General features: G+C 46.8%; 1 protein-coding gene across 3 annotated transcripts in view; it reads left to right on the top strand.

Moving 5' to 3' along the window:
• The window catches only part of LOC134359997 (probable voltage-dependent N-type calcium channel subunit alpha-1B), a 910,000-nt gene that overhangs the window by 643,090 nt on the left and 247,881 nt on the right, over positions 1 to 19,029 (top strand). For all 3 annotated transcript variants that reach the window (XM_063073960.1, XM_063073961.1, XM_063073962.1), the window contains 2 exons: positions 1,054 to 1,110; positions 4,868 to 4,957. In XM_063073960.1, the coding sequence (XP_062930030.1) occupies positions 1,054 to 1,110; positions 4,868 to 4,957 (147 nt within the window). The remainder of the gene's footprint in view (positions 1 to 1,053; positions 1,111 to 4,867; positions 4,958 to 19,029) is intronic.

Genomic DNA, 19,029 nt, shown 5'->3' with positions numbered 1-19,029 from the left:
GGGGTGTGAAAAGTAATTTTTTTTTCATTTCTGACCCAGTGGAATATTTAGGTGCCCACGTGCAGGGAACCATGTTATTTCTTTTGGCTTAAGTGTTTTTATTTAGGTATGATTGTACTTGAAGGCAATTTTAGAAATGTTTCTAATTGTATAGGAGCATATAAAGCCCTGTAATAAAAGCTTTGATATTTCATGCCCTGTCGAATTGCAGATTTCCACCCTAACATTATGTATCTCATGGTACTGGAGCTATCTGAATTCCTGACTTGTACGATAGAAGATAATGCAAAGGGACGTCACGGTTAGCGCAAAGCTATTACAGCGCCAGCGAGCTGACAATTTCGCTGCTGTTTGTACGGGGAGTAGTAGCTTAATTGGTCACAGGGGTGTAATTGAGTGGCGTGGGCCCACTGGGCCGGAAGAGCCTGTTACTTTGCTGTATCTCTAAATAAAATAAAGATATAATTGCCATAAATGGAATTTAATGCCTTATGAAACTGTTGATCCACTGCATGGATCTTACATTAGTATAAGAGATTTAGAAAGATTTTCTCTGCCTATTTTCTCTTCAGTAGGTAATTTGCATCGAGAGATGTTTTGACATGCAGTTAGACAAAAGTAGCTCAGCTAGAAATGTAAATATTAAAATGCCAGATGCTGATAAGTGCAGATAAAAAATGTCTGATTAATGAGTGGATCTGATCAAATAAAGACAGAACCTGAGTGAGGATCCTTGGAGAGAGGATCAACGTTAATGGTTCCGGTCAAAGACCCTCATGGGGATTGAAAGGAGGAAAAGTATGATGGTATCAAGCTGCTGGGAGAATGTAGTGGATAGGTCAAAGGGAATACTTGTGATGGGGTGAGACCGGGATTGTGCTGAGGATAGGTTGTATATGTAGTCAATGGCTCCATGGGTTAATGGGGTGAGTTGGAGGAGAACATGGTTCTTTTTTCATGGAAGCCATGAATTTGTTGTTTGGATAGTTTTACATTGTTTAAAAGGATGTCAAAATTGAAAATAACTTGCCTTCCTGTTCCTGTATCTTTCAGAGGAGGTCATGTTGGCAGAAGAGGACAAAAATGCAGAAGAAAAGTCTGCTTTGGATGGTATGTGCACATTGTTAATTGGACAGAAAACTACCAGTTCTTCAAAAATTGCGCCTGTTAGATTTTACACCCTTACGCGTTACCTTCTGCTGCCACCTTTGCCGCCGACCATATGGAAATGTTTGCCTGCAAACTCCTGCCTTCCCTGGGAGCAGGAGCCACAGGCAGCCAGGTGCTTGGAACTTCGCTTGTGCTCTCGCTGTAGCGTGACTCCGTGTTCGGCTTCTTGGTGAGGCAGAGCCGCCCAACGGGCAGAGTCACAGCCTCATACCTGCAGAGCTGCAGCTTCCATCCTGACCTGGAGCCTGTCTGATCTCCCTGTTGCTAAGCGGGTTTCCTTCCACGTCCCAAAGGTCAGTTTCAAATCAGTGTCAAATTTATTAGCACTGATGTGAAATTTGTGATTTTGTGGCAGCACTATAGTGCAAATATATAAAATCACAACAAATTACAAAATAACTAGTGCAAAAAAAATAATGAGATACTGTTCATGGATTCGTGGACTATTCATAACTCTAATAGCAGACAGAGAGAAGCGATTATGAATCGGTGTGTTGCACGGGGTGACTGAGCAGAAGCCAAGTGCAGGACACCGGCACGTCGACTGAGTTGGGGATGCTGGCGTAGACGTGAACGTAGAACAGCAAACCGGAGGAATCTTGACAAGGAGACGGGATCTACAGGGACTATCTTGAAACTAGAGCAGACCTTGGAACTAAACTTAGAACTAACGGTTCTAAGCGGACGAGAGAACGAAGTATCACACAAGAATAGACCAACAAACTGGCGACCTGTGTAGTGACGCCATCGTGCTTATCTCACAGTCTCTGATGCAAACCAGGTGTACCGTCATTAAGTAAACTAGCAGCAACTGGAGATCTAATGGCTGAAATTAGGGCATAATCAGGGAGAAAGGAGCATTAAAGGGGAACAACAAAATGGAACCATGACACGGTGTGTGTGTGGATACTCAGTCTCTTGTACCTCCTACTTGGGGGTAGTATAGGAGAAGTCGTGTCCTGGGTTCTGAGAGTCCTTAGTAATGGATGCCACCCTCCTGAGGCACTGCCTTTGAAGATATTCTCAATGGTGGAGAGGGTGGTGCCCACGATGGAGGTGCCTGCGTCAACAACCCTCTGCAGCCTCTACTGGTGCTGTATTGGAGGCTGTAATGCAACCAGTCAGATTGCTGTCCACTGTACATCTGAATGAATTTGCTCGAGCCATTGCTGATGTACCGAATCACCTCCAGCTCCAAATGAAGTTGAGCCACTGGCCTGCCCTCTTCATGATTGCATCAATGTGCTGGGCGCCCAGGATACATCCTCTGAGATGTTGACATGACGCTGCTTACCCTCTCTGCTGCTGGCACGTCAACAAGGTCTGGCGTGTCTTCTCCCGGCTTCCCCTTCCTGAAGTCCACGATTATTTCCTTTGGTTTGCTGACACTGAGTAAGAGGTTGTTGTTGTGACACCACTCGACCAGTTGCTCTGTCTCACTCCTCGATGCCATCTAAAGTTCGACCAACAAAACTGGCCCCACTGTAAATCGCCTCCTATATGTAGGTGAGGGGTAAAGTCTGGAGAATGGTGATCGGAACATGTGGGAGGATAAAAAGGGATTAATGTGAGGTTTCTATAAGGGGGTGATTAATGGTCAGCACAGACTCAGTGTGGCTGGGCAGCATGTTCTGTGTTCTGGGACTCCAAAATTACAAGGGCTGGAGTGACGTTTGACTGTCAGGGATTCACATCTCAATAGGCACCACAGCTGAGTCAGACCCTCTTAATAACAATGGTTTTTCTGGTCAGTGACTTCAGATTACTTATTAATATTGTCGGATAATTTCCACCCAAGGTAATGGCACTTTGTCAGTCACTTCCCAGAGACTTTCAGACAGATTCATGTATAGGAAAGGTTCAGAGGGATATGGGTCCAAGTATGGGCATATAGGATGAGGTAAGGTGGCAACTTAGCATGGTCAGGTTGATCTGAGGGACCTGTTTTCCTGCCGTGTGACTATATGACTTCGCAATTGTAACTGTAATAACAAACCTGAGCAGGAGTGGCCACTGAGAATCAGAATTTTGGGACTATGCTGGGAAACTTCACAGGCTGAGTCCCCAAGAACCAAATGATGGTAACATTAACACATGAGTGGCTTCACCAGAATGGCTCCAGGGTGAAGGAGATCAACTGGGCCCTGAAAAGGGCCGATTGCAAAACCAGGAAACCAAACAATGAGAAGAAACCCATCACTACCGCCTGTCTTCCCTGTATTTCCACGGTTACTGGAAGGATTGCCAAGATCCTGAAGAAATACTTGATTAATACTATCCACAAACCCGTAAGGAAACGCAAGTCATTGCTTATGGGGTTCAAAGATGAACTGGGACTCAGGGTGGCTGGCATTTACAGGATTCCCTGTGAATGCAGAGCAGCGTATAATGGCCAGATGAGACGCACGGTGGAAACCTACATCAAGGAACACAAGAGGTGTACCTGTTTGGGTTACCTGGAGAAATCGGTGGTAGCAGAACTTTGCGTTCGCAATGGCTATAGGATTGACTTCAATGGCACAAAACTACTGTGCTGTGGCAATAGCATTTGGGACTGTCTGGTAAAGGAAGCCATTGAAGTAAAACTAGAGGAAAATAATTTTAACAAAGACAACGGTCTCGCTCCAAGTAAGAACAGGAATTTGATTGTAACCAAGGTGAAAGAGTGGAAAACTGAATGGATGAGGACTAACCAATCAGGAGGGACGGGACTGGGGGGTATAAATACCACTGGACTAGACACAGCCGGGCATTATCCCTGTTGAAAATGGCAGAGTTTGTCAATGAAACATTGGTTATAGTTGATACCTGTACCCGGCTGGAAGCCTGAGAAAAGTTCATTCATGAATGTCGATGTTCATGGGGAGAACTTTGACAATCAAATCTCTCCATAAACAGTGTTGGAGTTGGTGTGAGTGCCTAAATGAACATTCTTCAAGGAACCTATCCCAAGTATGATCTTAACAGATCAACTGGCAGCTACTCATGTTGAAGTATCTCTTGCTGCACTTTGCTGATGTCTGCTGAGAGAGAGAATTGCATGTCAGTCATGAGCCACTACTGCTTCTTCTTTAAGAGCAGAGCCGACAACATTGGTGTGTGTGTGTGTTTCCTGTTCAGAAACACTATCTAGATGGTGAGTGGAAAAAACTAAGAAGCAAAGGATGAAAATGCGCTACTTTTGCAATGAACTCAAAAGGGGAATACAGTTAAGAATTCAGTGAATCTTCACCGCATCCCGCAGGGCAACATTTCAAGTATATTCAAATACTAGTTTAGAGGTTTTCATGACCCTAGGGGTATTTAATGTGATATTAGTAGAGTTTTGCTGCAGGTATGCTGTGAGCTGGACATCAGATTGAAGCTGCAAATTGATCTCAACACCACAAATGGGCCACAACACCTTACGAAAGTACATAATTACCCATTATTGAAAAATTCTCTATGTGACCGACTATGTTTTGAACCCCAATACTGAACGAACTACACTAACACAAATGGGGTTCAATTGACAATCTAGGTATACAGAGCGTGTATTTGATGTGATTGACCTTTTTGACCTTTATCCTCCAAGATGACAGTTCCAAAGATTTGCTGTCTCCTTTTTTCCGGTGCAGACAATTAATCTCATTTACCCAGACACCCATCTTTTAATGAGTCAGATGTAAAGTTGCAGTAATTCTTGGTGTTTACACAGTTCTAAAGAGGGCAACCACAAAGAAGAGTAAGAATGACCTGATCAATGCTGAGGAGGGAGAAGATCACTTCACAGACATTTCCTCAGTGGGTGAGTACCATCTGCTCAAGTCCTCCTCATTTAAATTCATATGGCTATCAGAGAGCTTTACATTTAATTATATTTTAATGGCAGAGAGCTGGATAAAGAGAAAACCCTTCTCAACCACTAGCATTCAGCCTCTATTGCAGAATGCCCAACACAGCGACATAATAGTTCACATTTAAGCTGCTGAAAAGGAAGATAAATTTCCAGCCAGTACTGCTTGATGTCTTTTTCTAGCATTGGCATGTATTGTGTAAGATTACTTGTGCACTGTGGTCAGGATATATACAAATTAGAAAGAAATCCATTGATATGGAAGGAACAAAGTGTGAGTGTCAGTGATACATTGGTGTGGGAGGGACGAGGGAGAGTGTAGGTACATTGGTGTGGGAGGGACGAGGAGGAGTGTAGGTGATACATTGGTGTGGGAGGGACGAGGGAGAGTGTAGGTACATTGGTGTGGGAGGGACGAGGGGGAGTGTAGGTACATTAGTGTGGGAGGGATAAGGGGGAGTGTAGGTGATACATTGGTGTGGGAGGGACGACGTGGAGTGTAGGTACATTGGTGTAGGAGGGATGGGGGGAGAGTAGGTGATACATTGGTGTGGGAGGGACGAGGGGGAGTGCAGGTGATACATCGGTGTGGGAGGGATGAGGGGGAGTGTAGGTACATTGGTGAGGGAGGGACGGCGGGGAATGTGGGTACATTGGTGTGGGAGGGATGAGGGGGAGTGTAGGTGATACATTGGTGAGGGAGGGACGAGGGGGAGTGTAGGTGATACATTGGTGTGGGAGGGACGAGGGGGAGTGTAGGTACATTGGTGTGGGAGGGACGAGGGGGGGTTTAGGTACATTGGTGTGGGAGGGACAAGGGGGAGTGTAAGTGATACATTAGCGTAGGAGGGACGACGTGGAGTGTAGGTACATTGGTGTAGGAGGGATGGGGGGAGTGTAGGTGATAAATTGGTGTGGGAGGGACGAGGGGGAGTGTAGGTGATACATTGGTGTGGGAGGGACGAGGAGGAGTGCAGGTACATTGGTGTGGGAGGGACAAGGGGGTTTTAGGTACATTGGTGTGGGAGGGACAAGGGGGAGTGTAGGTGATACATTGGTGTAGGAGGGATGAGGGGGAGTGTAGGTACATTGGTGTGGGAGGGACGAGGGGGAGTGTAGATGATACATTGGTGTGGGAGGGACGAGGGGGAGTGTAGGTACATTGGTGAGGGAGGGACGAGGGGGACTGTAGGTGATACATTGGTGTGGGAGAGACAAGGGGGAGTGTAGGTGTTACATTGGTGTAGGAGGGATGAGGGAGAGTGTAGGTACATTGGTGAGGGAGGGATGAGGGGGAGTGTAGGTGATACATTGGTGTGGGAGGGACGAGGGGGAGTGTAGGTGATACATTGGTATGGGAGGGACGAGAGGGAGTGTAGGTGATACATTGATGTAGGAGGGATGAGGGGGAGTATAGGTACATTGGTGAGGGAGGGACGAGGGGGAGTGTAGGTGATACATTGGTGTGGGAGGGATGAGGGCGAGTGTAGGTGATACATTGGTGAGGGAGGGACGAGGGGGAGTGTAGGTGATACATTGGTATGGGAGGGACGAGGGGGAGTGTAGGTGATACATTGGTGTGGGAGGGACGAGGGGGAGTGTAGGTGATACATTGGTATGGGAGGGACGAGAGGGAGTGTAGGTGATACATTGATGTAGGAGGGATGAGGGGGAGTATAGGTACATTGGTGAGGGAGGGACGAGGGGGAGTGTAGGTGATACATTGGTGTGGGAGGGATGAGGGCGAGTGTAGGTGATACATTGGTGAGGGAGGGACGAGGGGGAGTGTAGGTGATACATTGGTGTGGGAGGGATGAGGGGGAGTATAGGTACATTGGTGAGGGAGGGATGAGGGGGAGTGTAGGTGATACATTGGTGTGGCTGGGATGAGGGGGAGTGTAGGTACATTGGTGAGGGAGGGACGGCGGGGAATGTGGGTACATTGGTGTGGGAGGGATGAGGGGGAGTGTAGGTACATTGGTGTGGGAGGGACGAGGGGGGGTTTAAGTACATTGGTGTGGGAGGGACAAGAGGGAGTGTAGGTGATACATTAGCGTAGGAGGGTCGACGTGGAGTGTAGGCACATTGGTGTAGGAGGGATGGGGGAGTGTAGGTGATACATTGGTGAGGGAGGGACGAGGGGGAGTGTAGGTGATACATTGGTGTGGGAGGGACGAGGGGGAGTGTAGGTACATTGGTGTGGGAGGGACGAGTGGGGGTTTAGCTACATTGGTGTGGGAGGGACAAGGGGGAGTGTAGGTGATACATTGGTGTGGGAGGGATGAGGGGGAGTGTAGGTACATTGGTGAGGGAGGGACGGCGGGGAATGTGGGTACATTGGTGTGGGAGGGATGAGGGGGAGTGTAGGTGATACATTGGTGAGGGAGGGACGAGGGGGAGTGTAGGTGATACATTGGTGTGGGAGGGACGAGGGGGAGTGTAGGTACATTGGTGTGGGAGGGACGAGGGGGGGTTTAGGTACATTGGTGTGGGAGGGACAAGGGGGAGTGTAGGTGATACATTAGCGTAGGAGGGACGACGTGGAGTGTAGGTACATTGGTGTAGGAGGGATGGGGGGAGTGTAGGTGATACATTGGTGAGGGAGGGACGAGGGGGAGTGTAGGTGATACATTGGTGTGGGAGGGACGAGGGGGAGTGTAGGTACATTGGTGTGGGAGGGACGAGGGGGGGTTTAGGTACATTGGTGTGGGAGGGACAAGGGGAGTGTAGGTGATACATTGGTGTGGGAGGGATGAGGGGGAGTGTAGGTACATTGGTGAGGGAGGGACAGCGGGGAATGTGGGTACATTGGTGTGGGAGGGATGAGGGGGAGTGTAGGTGCATTGGTGTGGGAGGGACGAGGGGGAGTGTAGGTGATACATTGGTATGGGTGGGACGAGGGGGGAGTGTAGGTGATACATTGATGTAGGAGGGTCGAGGGGGAATGTAGGTACATTGGTGAGGGAGGGACGAGGGGGAGTGTAGGTGATACATTGATGTAGGAGGGACGGGGGGAGTGTAGGTACATTGGTGAGGGAGGGACGAGGGGGAGTGTAGGTGATACATTGGTGTGGGAGGGATGAGGGGGAGTGTAGGTGCATTGGTGTGGGAGGGACGAGGGGGAGTGTAGGTGATACATTGGTATGGGTGGGACGAGGGGGGAGTGTAGGTGATACATTGATGTAGGAGGGTCGAGGGGGAATGTAGGTACATTGGTGAGGGAGGGACGAGGGGGAGTGTAGGTGATACATTGATGTAGGAGGGACGGGGGGAGTGTAGGTACATTGGTGAGGGAGGGACGAGGGGGAGTGTAGGTGATACATTGGTGTGGGAGGGATGAGGGGGAGTGTAGGTACATTGGTGAGGGAGGGACGGGGGGAATGTGGGTACATTGGTGTGGGAGGGATGAGGGGGAGTGTAGGTACATTGGTGTGGGAGGGACGAGGGGGAGTGTAGATGATACATTGGTGTGGGAGGGACGAGGGGGAGTGTAGGTACATTGGTGAGGGAGGGACGAGGGGGAGTGTAGGTGATACATTGGTGTGGGAGAGACGAGGGGGAGTGTAGGTGTTACATTGGTGTAGGAGGGATGAGGGGGAGTGTAGGTACATTGGTAAGGGAGGGATGAGGGGGAGTGTAGGTAATACATTGGTGTGGGAGGGATGAGGGGGAATGTGGGTACATTGGTGTGGGAGGGATGAGGGGGAGTGTAGGTACATTGGTGAGGGAGGGATGAGGGGGAGTGTAGGTGATACATTGGTGTGGGAGGGACGAGGGGGAGTGTAGGTGATACATTGGTATGGGAGGGACGAGGGGGGAGTGTCGGTGATACATTGATGTAGGAGGGATGAGGGGGAGTGTAGGTACATTGGTGAGGGAGGGACGAGGGGGAGTGTAGGTGATACATTGGTGTGGGAGGGATGAGGGCGAGTGTAGGTGATACATTGGTGTGGGAGGGATGAGGGGGAGTGTAGGTACATTGGTGTGGGAGGGATGGGAGGGAGTGTAGGTACATTGGTGTGGGAGGGATGAGGGGGAGTGTAGGTACATTGGTGAGGGAGGGACAAGGGGGAGTGTAGGTGATACATTGGTGTGGGAGGGATGAGGGCGAGTGTAGGTGATACATTGGTGTGGGAGGGATGAGGGGGAGTGTAGGTACATTGGTGTGGGAGGGATGGGAGGGAGTGTAGGTACATTGGTGTGGGAGGGATGAGGGGGAGTGTAGGTACATTGGTGTGGGAGGGATGGGAGGGAGTGTAGGTACATTGGTGTGGGAGGGACAAGGGGGAGTGTAGGTACATTGGTGTGGGAGGGACGAGGGGGAGTGTAGGTGATACATTGGTGAGGGAGGGACGAGGGGGAGTGTAGGTGATACATTGGTGTGGGAGGGACGAGGGGGAGTGTAGGTACATTGGTGTGGGAGGGACGAGGGGGGGTTTAGGTACATAGGTGTGGGAGGGACGAGGGGGGAGTGTCGGTGATACATTGATGTAGGAGGGATGAGGGGGAGTGTAGGTACATTGGTGTGGGAGGGACGAGGGGGGGTTTAGGTACATTGGTGTGGGAGGGATGAGGGGGAGTGTAGGTACATTGGTGTGGGAGGGATGGGAGGGAGTGTAGGTACATTGGTGTGGGAGGGATGGGGGGAGTGTAGGTACATTGGTGAGGGAGGGACGAGGGGGAGTGTAGGTGATACATTGGTGAGGGAGGGACGAGGGGGAGTGTAGGTGATACATTGGTGTGGGAGGGACGAGGGGGAGTGTAGGTACATTGGTGTGGGAGGGACGAGGGGGGGTTTAGGTACATTGGTGTGGGAGGGACGAGGGGGGAGTGTCGGTGATACATTGATGTAGGAGGGATGAGGGGGAGTGTAGGTACATTGGTGTGGGAGGGACGAGGGGGGGTTTAGGTACATTGGTGTGGGAGGGATGAGGGGGAGTGTAGGTACATTGGTGTGGGAGGGATGGGAGGGAGTGTAGGTACATTGGTGTGGGAGGGATGGGGGGAGTGTAGGTACATTGGTGAGGGAGGGACGAGGGGGAGTGTAGGTGATACATTGGTGTGGGAGGGATGAGGGCGAGTGTAGGTGATACATTGGTGTGGGAGGGATGAGGGGGAGTGTAGGTACATTGGTGTGGGAGGGATGAGGGGGAGTGTAGGTACATTGGTGTGGGAGGGATGGGAGGGAGTGTAGGTACATTGGTGTGGGAGGGACAAGGGGGAGTGTAGGTACATTGGTGTGGGAGGGACGAGGGGGAGTGTAGGTGATACATTGGTGAGGGAGGGACGAGGGGGAGTGTAGGTGATACATTGGTGTGGGAGGGACGAGGGGGAGTGTAGGTACATTGGTGTGGGAGGGACGAGGGGGGGTTTAGGTACATTGGTGTGGGAGGGATGAGGGGGAGTGTAGGTACATTGGCGTAGGAGAGATGAGGGGGAGTGTAGGTACATTGGTGAGGGAGGGACAAGGGGGAGTGTAGGTACATTGGTGTGGGAGGGACTGGGGGGAGTTTAGGTGGTACATTGGTGTGGGAGGAACAAAGCGGAAGTCCAGGTTCTGCAGGTTTTACTCCCACATCTGTGGAATTCGATAAGTTTACAACTAATGCCTGGCTGCTACTCCATTCTGATTGGTTTCATTGATTGCAAGTACCTGCCAAACTTGGACTAATCTTTCTGCTTTTTGTGGCTTTGAGATGGCATTCTCTCATCATATCTGTTTATCACTATCCTATTTCAGTAGCATTACTGTACAAGTATGTGTTTTGAACTGGTTGGTCATGTCCATCTTCTGTGGGAGCAAGATCAGGCCTGTCAGCCTATATTGCTCCATTTAACTAAATCTAATTTTATCAACTTCATTTTCCAGTCATCTCTGTGTATTCCTGAAACCTTTTGCCATTTAAAAACCCGTGTATCTCATCCTTAAATGCACCCAATGACTTCGCCTCCTCAGTCCTCTGTGATAATGAATTCTGCACTCACCATCATCTGGCTGAAGAAATTCCTACACATCTCTGCTCTAAAGAGACAGCCCTTTATTCTGAGCCTGTGCCCTTGGATCCCAGACTCTCTGACTGATGGAAACATCCTCTCTCTCCTGTCTATCCTGGCCCTTCAGTATCCAGTAGTTTTTAATGAGATCCCCCTCATCCTTCAACTCCATTGATTACAGGCCCAGAGATATCAAACAATCCTCAAACATTTAGCCTTTCATTCCTGGATCACTTTTGTCAACCTCCTCTGGACCCTCTGCTGGATCAGCACATCTTTCTTTAGATATGGGGCCCAAAATTGCTCACAATATTCCAAATGTGGTCTGACTAACACCCTACGAAGCTTCAGCAGTGCATCCATACTTTCTGTTCTCATCTTCATGGACTTAACCAGGGTCTTTGATCATATTCTGCATGGGAAGCTGGTCCAAAAGATTAAGTGGCTTGGTATTCCGAACGAAGTAGTAAATTGGACTCAACATTGGGTTAGTGGGAGAAGACTGAGAGTGGTAGTAGATGATTGTCTCTCTGACTGGAGGCCTGTGACTCATGGTGCACTGTAGGGATTGGTGTTGAGTCAATATCATAAAGTGGTAAGCTGGATTAGAAACTTTGCGGATACCATGAAGACTGCGGGTCTAGTGGACAGTGAAGAAATCTATCAAAGTTTGCACATGATCTCTACCAGCTAGAAAATGGTAGATGGAACCTACTGCAGGCAAATGTGGGTCTCTGCCCTTTGACAGCACTGACCAAGGTAGGACTTGCGCAGTGAATGGTAGGGCATTGAGGTGTGAATACAGACCCACAGCTCCTTGAATGTGGTGTGACTGTTAGATAAAGTTGCAAAGAGTGCCTTTGGCACATTGACCTTCGTTAATCAGAACACTGAATACAGGAGTTAGAGTGTAATGTTGAAGTTGTATGAGACGTTGGTGAGGTTGAATTTGGGGTATCCTACCTACTGGAACAATATTAATAATTTGAAAGAATGCAGAGAAAATGTATGAGGACGTTGCCAGGAATTGAGGACCTGATTCCATCCAGGGGGTCAGTGTGGACATAGTGGAGGATTTCCAAATACCTGGGGATATGAATTGACAATAAACTGGACTGGTCAATGAACACTGAGGCTGTCTACATGAAGGGTCAGAGCCGTCTCTATTTCCTGAGGAGACTGAGGTCCTTCAACATCTGCCGGACGATGCTGAGGATGTTCTACGAGTCTGTGGTGGCCAGTGCGATCATGTTTGCTGTTGTGTGCTGGGGCAGCAGGCTGAGGTTAGCAGACACCAACAGAATCAACAAACTTATTCGTAAGGCCAGTGATGTTGTGGGGATGGAACTGGACTCTCTGACGGTGGTGTCTGAAAAGAGGATGCTGTCTAAGTTGCATACCATCTTGGTCAATGTCTCCCATCCACTACATAATGTACTGGGTGGGCACAGGAGTACATTCAGCCAGAGACTCATTCCAACCAGATGCAACACAGAGCGTCATAGGAAGTCATTCCTGCCTGTGGCCATCAAACTTTACAGCTCCTCCCTTGGAGGGTCAGACACCCTGAGCCAATAGGCTGGTCCTGGACTTATTTCATAATTTACTGGCATAATTTACATATTAATATTTAACTATTTATGGATCTATTACTATTTATTATTTATGGTGCAACTGTAACAAAAACCAATTTACCCCGGGATCAATAAAGTATGACTATGACTATAGAGAGACATTGAATAGGTTCGGACTTTATTCACTTGAGTGTAGGCGAATCAGGGAGAGGTATACAAAATTATTGGATGTATGGTGCAAACGCATGCAAGTTTTTTCCACTGAGTTTGCTTGTGACTAGAACCAGAGGTCATGGGTTAAGGGTAAAAGGCAAAATATTTACAGGAAGCCTGTCTTCACTCAGAGGGTGGGGTGAGTGTGAGACAAGCTGCCAGCAGAGGTGATGGATGTGGGGTCAATTGCAACATTTCAGAGAAGTTTGAATAGTTACATAGATGAGAAGGGTGTGGAGGGCTATGGTTCAGATGTGGGTAGATGGGACTTGGCAGAAAGACAGGTGGGCAGGGTCTAAATGAGCCAAGGGACCTGTTTTTGTGCTGTGGTGTTCTTTGACTATGTTTCTTGAACTCTCACAGTTTTTTTCTTTCCCTTTCCCTTCTCTTTTTGCTTTGCTGCCTTTTGGTCCTTTTACTGTGTGTAATTTTAGATTGTTTTTCTTCATTCATCTGCTTAATTTCACCTTCCCCGTTTAATTTCACTGACTTGGCTGCTTGGGTGAATTCTGAGAAAACTGAGACAGTGGATTAAGCTTTGGTGAAACTGGTTGAAGGAAAGGTTTGAGTGGTTGCACAGGTGGGATCAGGTAGAGTAACTGGTCCCGACAGAAAAATATTACCGCCTTCCACTGTGCTGAGAAGATGATCAATAACGTTTTTCCACTGTGCTTTCTCTCGAATTAAACACCCTGGAGGAAGAGGCTTGTCTTTGGTTGTTGGCACTGACATCAGCAGCCCAATGTAGTTGTCTTTGAATATTTGCTTTCACTGAACTGAAGAAGTGCAGGTGAATGTGACTGATGGCTGATATTTTCACAGGCTTCCAGTGCAGGTGATTAAAGATAAATTTTATCTTCATCTCCCAATAATATAACTCATCACAACTTGAACTTGAATAGTGGTTGAACTTTGTTCATACGAACAATACTACAAATTATCTAGTGATATTATTTGAAAATAATGTGGTCCAGAACCTTCTCCCTCACCTTCCATAGAAATTCAAAGCTTCGTAACCACTGACCATAATTGTTGAACTTTCTCCAGTCATTACTGGTGCTGTCAGCTGTCATTTGTTCTCAAACTTTATATTGGGGGTTTATATGTTATGGAGACAATGTCTATGTAAGGAAAGTGACTTTCTTCAATGTAAAAGCTGCATTTCACGAGCCGCAAGTCTTTGAAAAACACAATCTATCCCATGGAAAGGTATGAAAGTAAATAGATTTCTTGCCCACTGAGAATAGTTTCTTATTGAGGTCTTACTTCCAACCTTCCAGTTTTAGGGCCTTCAAATGACTGAGCAACAGAATCACACTGCAGACAATTAATTCTATTTTTGTTGTTTGAGAGTGAACATTTTCCAATGTATTGTCAGCCAAGCTGTGACAAACTACTTGTTAATAGACAGAAGCACTAGAAGGAGCAGATAAACTGATCTCATCTCCTTCAGCAGCACAGCAGATAACGTGTTCACGTCAGGATGCTATGCTTTCATTCAAATGGTCATATCTGTGAAAATAGCAGAAAGATAGTTCTCCTGTTGTGAGTGGAACGGTGTGCTGGTAGAGAAGGTGGCAGTGAACGCCCATTGCCATGTTGAATGGGCTTTAGTTGAGACTCGTGGACAGGAATATTTAGACATTGCTGGGAATTCCCAAAGTGTGCTTCCAGCCTTGACATTGCAAATAATCCCACTGATAACTGCCAATGTCCTCCACCAAGTATATACTACAAATCAGAAGGTATTGATCCACAAGTGTTACTTTAATATGATCCATTTTTCACTGCAGTCAACAGAGGCAGCCTGGTAGGCTGGACTTCACAGGAGTTGCTCGAAATCTGCCCAAGCTGCCAGCTTTTTAATTTATACACCTCAGCTGGATGTATGTTTCCAATCTTCAGCCTTGCTACTCAGTAAAAAGTGGTGCAAGATCAAACCATTCAAGTCGAACTATAGAAAAGCCAGTCGGTTATGCTGGATGTGTAAGCTCTGGTAGATTTCCAGGGACAAATAACTGGCATGGATGACTCAGATTGTCCCACCTCCTTATCATTAAGAACAAGAGACCCTGCGGATGAAAACCATTCTAAGATGGAGAGGGAACAATTTCCTGACATTTATTTAAGGCATGGGACCATCTCCATATATATCACTCAAGAGCAGAGTTTTAAGGAAAACCAGTTCCTATTTACAGAGCCGCTTAAATGTATAGATTAACTTCCACGGCATCAAGATATCTCAAAATGACTAGTAGATAATCAAATACATTTGGAATATTGCCACTTGTAGTTATTTATAGGAATGTCTCCCCAACTCCACTAACCCCATCTACCTGACGTTCTCTGCTGGCTGTCTGAGAGAAGAGCAGCTTCACACAAAGTAAAAGCAAGACATCCTGGGAACACACACAAAACGCAGGAGGAACTCAGCAGGCCAGGCAGCATCTGCGGAGGGGAATAAACAGTCACTATTTCGAGTCAAGTCCCTTCATCGGGACTGGAAAGGAAAGGGACAGAAGGCAGCCTAGTCCTGCTGAGTTCCTCCAGAATCTTGTTATGTGTTGTTCAAGATTTCCAGCACCTGCTGGTGCTCTTGCGTCCTGATATTTGGACCGTGCTGAATGGGATCCCTCTGCTGTAGAACCTCACACAAAGTCGATATGGGCGCACTGCACTGAGCCACTCTAAGCGGTTTCTGGTGCAGGATCTCTCAATTGCTTTTTCCGACGCTAGATTAGATTAGATTAGATTATGAGGACACTCAGTCCTCGTTTATTGTCATTTAGAAATGCATGCATTAAAAAATGATACATGTTCCTCCAGAATGATATCACAAGAAAACACAGGACAAACCAAGACTAAAACTGACAAAACCACATAATTATAACATGTAGTTACAACAGTGCAAAGCAATACCGTAATTTGATAAAGAGCAGACCATGGGCACGGTAAAAAGAAAGTCTCAAAGTCCCGATAGACTCATCATCTCACGCAGGCGGCAGAAGGGAGGAACTCTCCCCACCACGAACCTCCAAGCGCCGCCAACTTGCTGATGCAGCACCATTGGAAGCACCCGACCACATCAGACTCTGAGTCTGTCCAAAAACTTTGAACCTCCAACATAGCCTCTCCGAGCACCATCTTCTGCTGAGTGCTTCGACCTTGCACCCTCTTAGGGCTGCACTGAACAGCCAGGCTGGAAGTTATGATAAAATCTCCAGCTCCAGAGGAGATGCAAAGCCAACACGTGTTGCACTGCAATCAAGCATCCATTTCCTTCCCCTGATGCTACCTAACGCATTGAGTTCCTCCAGCTTCTTCTTTGTTGCTTCTGGTTCAGTAAAACAGTTGTGTTGCTGGCAGTTGCTCCAGTCCGAATAGAGATGTGCCAAGTTTGAGCCCTATCTGTTTCAGTGGACATATACGAAGCAGTGGCCAGGAATAAGTCATTTGCTTTGACACTCATCCTGATTATGTTTTTCATCTCAATGTTCATTTCTGCCCTAAGACGCCAGCCGAATTCAGAATCAGAATCGCGTTTATTACTACTGACATTTGTTGTGAAATTTGTTGTTTTGTGGCAGTAGTATAGTGCAAGACACAAAAAATCGCTATGTGTCACAGCAATAAATAAATAGACAGATTACAGATAGATAAATAAAGAAATTACATGAAAGTGAAATAGTGAGATAGTGTTCGTGAACTGTTCAGAAATCTGATGGTAGATTTGAAGACACTGTTCCTAAATCGTTGAATGTAGGTCTTCAGGCTCCTTGATGGTAGCAATGAGATGAGAGCTTGTCCCAGATGGTGAGGGTCCTTAATGATGGATGCTGCCTTTTTGAGGCACCGCTTTTAGATGTTGTCTAGGTGGTGGGGAGACTTGTGCCCATATGGAGCTGGCTGAGTTTACAACCCTGTTCCGAGCTCTTTACCTGATCCTCCGCAGTTCTCTGGAGAAAGAATTCCAAAGACCTCTGAGTAAAGAAACTGTTCTTAATTCCAGTCCAGAATGGCCTGTTCCTCATCTCAGACTATGACGCCTAGTTCTAGACCCCTTAGTCAGGGGGAGCACTCACACTGTATCCCCATAAGAATGCTGTAAGCTTCATTCTGATCTCCTTGCTTTCAGTCCCAGTCTGTCTCTCGTGATCTGGAGGTCCAGGAACAGTCTACTGCAACTGCACTGTACCATGTTATATTAAGTATTTTTTTAGGCTAAGAGACAGAACTGTACACAACACTCCAAGTGCAGGCTCACTAATCTATATCTAAATCTAATTCTAAATCTAAGGATTTATATAATTGCAATATGGAGACACCAGAATGCCAGTTGTTGGTACAACTGTATGTGGTAATCCTGAGCTTTGTTCAGGCTTTTTAAACTCTCATGTGATCCCCACTAGGCGTAGACCCTGGATAATCATATAATGATGCCAAGAATGGATGTATCATGTTTTATGTTCCTTTCAGAATGTCTTCCCTACTTTATGATCGCCATCTATTGTTTCCCTTTTGAAGAATAACCACTGATGTACTGTAGACAAGGGGATAACTTTTCTTGTGCACAGAGAACTTCCACAGTGGCATTGTGATCATAACTAGACTATCAGTCTTTATGATGTTGATTATGGGGTAAATGCAGACCTTTCCCCTGTTCTTGGGACTTATGTTGTGCACACAGGACCTTTTCTCAGTAGGTTTAAAACTTCCATAAATCTATTGCAACATATTAAGAACTATATACATGAGGACCTGAAACAAAGTATTCATGGTTTATTCAATAGTTCTTTGTGGACTGATACTGGAAATTTCCGCAAAACCTTGTTGCAATAATCATTATCAATATTTTATAAACTACACTGCATCACTTCTGTACTTTTTTTGCCAAGATAGGCTGACTTAGCATGCTTAGCATCTTTATTTGAATCATGGTTCAGTCGGAGCCCTATGGCTATTGTTGTGCTGCAGGGATCAGTGCTGAGTCCATTGTTGTTTGTCATCTACATCAATGGTCTGGATGATAATGTGTTTAACTAGATCTGCAAATTTGTGGTTGACACCAAGTTTGGGGGTGTAGTGAACAGTGAGGAAGACTATCATGGCTTGCAGTGGGATCTGCTTCAGCTGGAAAAATTAGCTGAAAAACGGCAGATAGAATTTAATGCGGCCAAATGTGAGGTTTCGCGCCTCAGTAGGACCAGCTGGAGACGCCTTACACAGTGAATGGTAGGAGTGTGGTAGAACAAAGAGATCTGTGAATACAGATACATAATTCATTGAAAGTGGTGTCATGGGTAGATAGGGTTGTAAAGAAAGCTTCTGGCACGTTGGCCTTCATAAATCAATGTATTGAGTACAGAAGATGGGATGCTATGTTAAAATTGCATAAAATTGGTGAGGACTAATTTGCAATATCGTGTGAAATTTTGGTCACCTGCCTACAGGGAACATGTAAACCAGGCTGAAAGAGTGCAGAGAAGATTCACAAGGATGTTGCCAGGACTGGAGGACCTGAGCTATGAGGAAAGATTGAATAGGTTAGGGCTTTATTCCTTAGAATGTAGAGAATTGGGGGGAGATTTGATAGAGGGATACAAAATTATGAGGGGAATCGATAGGATAAATGAAAGTAGGTTTTTTCCACAGATTGGATGAGAGTACGACTAGAGGCCATGGCTTAAGAGTAAAAGGTGAAAAGTTTAAGGGAAGCATGAGGAGAAACTTCTTCAGTCAGAGGGTTGTGGTAATGTGGAATGAGCTGCCAGCACAAGTGGTGCATGCGAACTAGATTTCAAAGTTTAAGAGAAGGTTGGACAGATACATGGATAGTAGGGATATGAGGAGCTCTGGTCTCAGTTTGTATGGTTTTGGAAGGGACTAGATGGACTGAAGAGCTTGTTTCTGCGCCGTACTTTATGGTTTCTACAACTCTGTGTTCTTCACAGCAGGGTTGGCATTGTCAGTGTTGAGGTTGTAGATTCCTCAGGTGCTGTGGAGTATCATCCAGTTCTGCATCTTACAATGTCATCTCATCTAGCCTCTTGTTAGAATCACCAGTTGTTGCCTCATCTTGAATAATAATTGCTTCACTTCACTTTAGAATGATTTCTTATCTGCACTCATTCCGGGATTAAGAGGTCAATGACCTCGACTTTGCAAACTATCTCCAATTTTCACCAGATAATTCCAACTCCTCAATACCCTGTGTCCTCCGCTCTGCCAAGTGTCTCAGCTCGT

This window comes from Mobula hypostoma, chromosome 21 (genome assembly GCF_963921235.1).
Source record: "Mobula hypostoma chromosome 21, sMobHyp1.1, whole genome shotgun sequence".
Taxonomy (NCBI): Eukaryota; Metazoa; Chordata; class Chondrichthyes; order Myliobatiformes; family Myliobatidae; genus Mobula; species Mobula hypostoma.
This window is presented reverse-complemented; position numbering and strand designations above follow the sequence as displayed.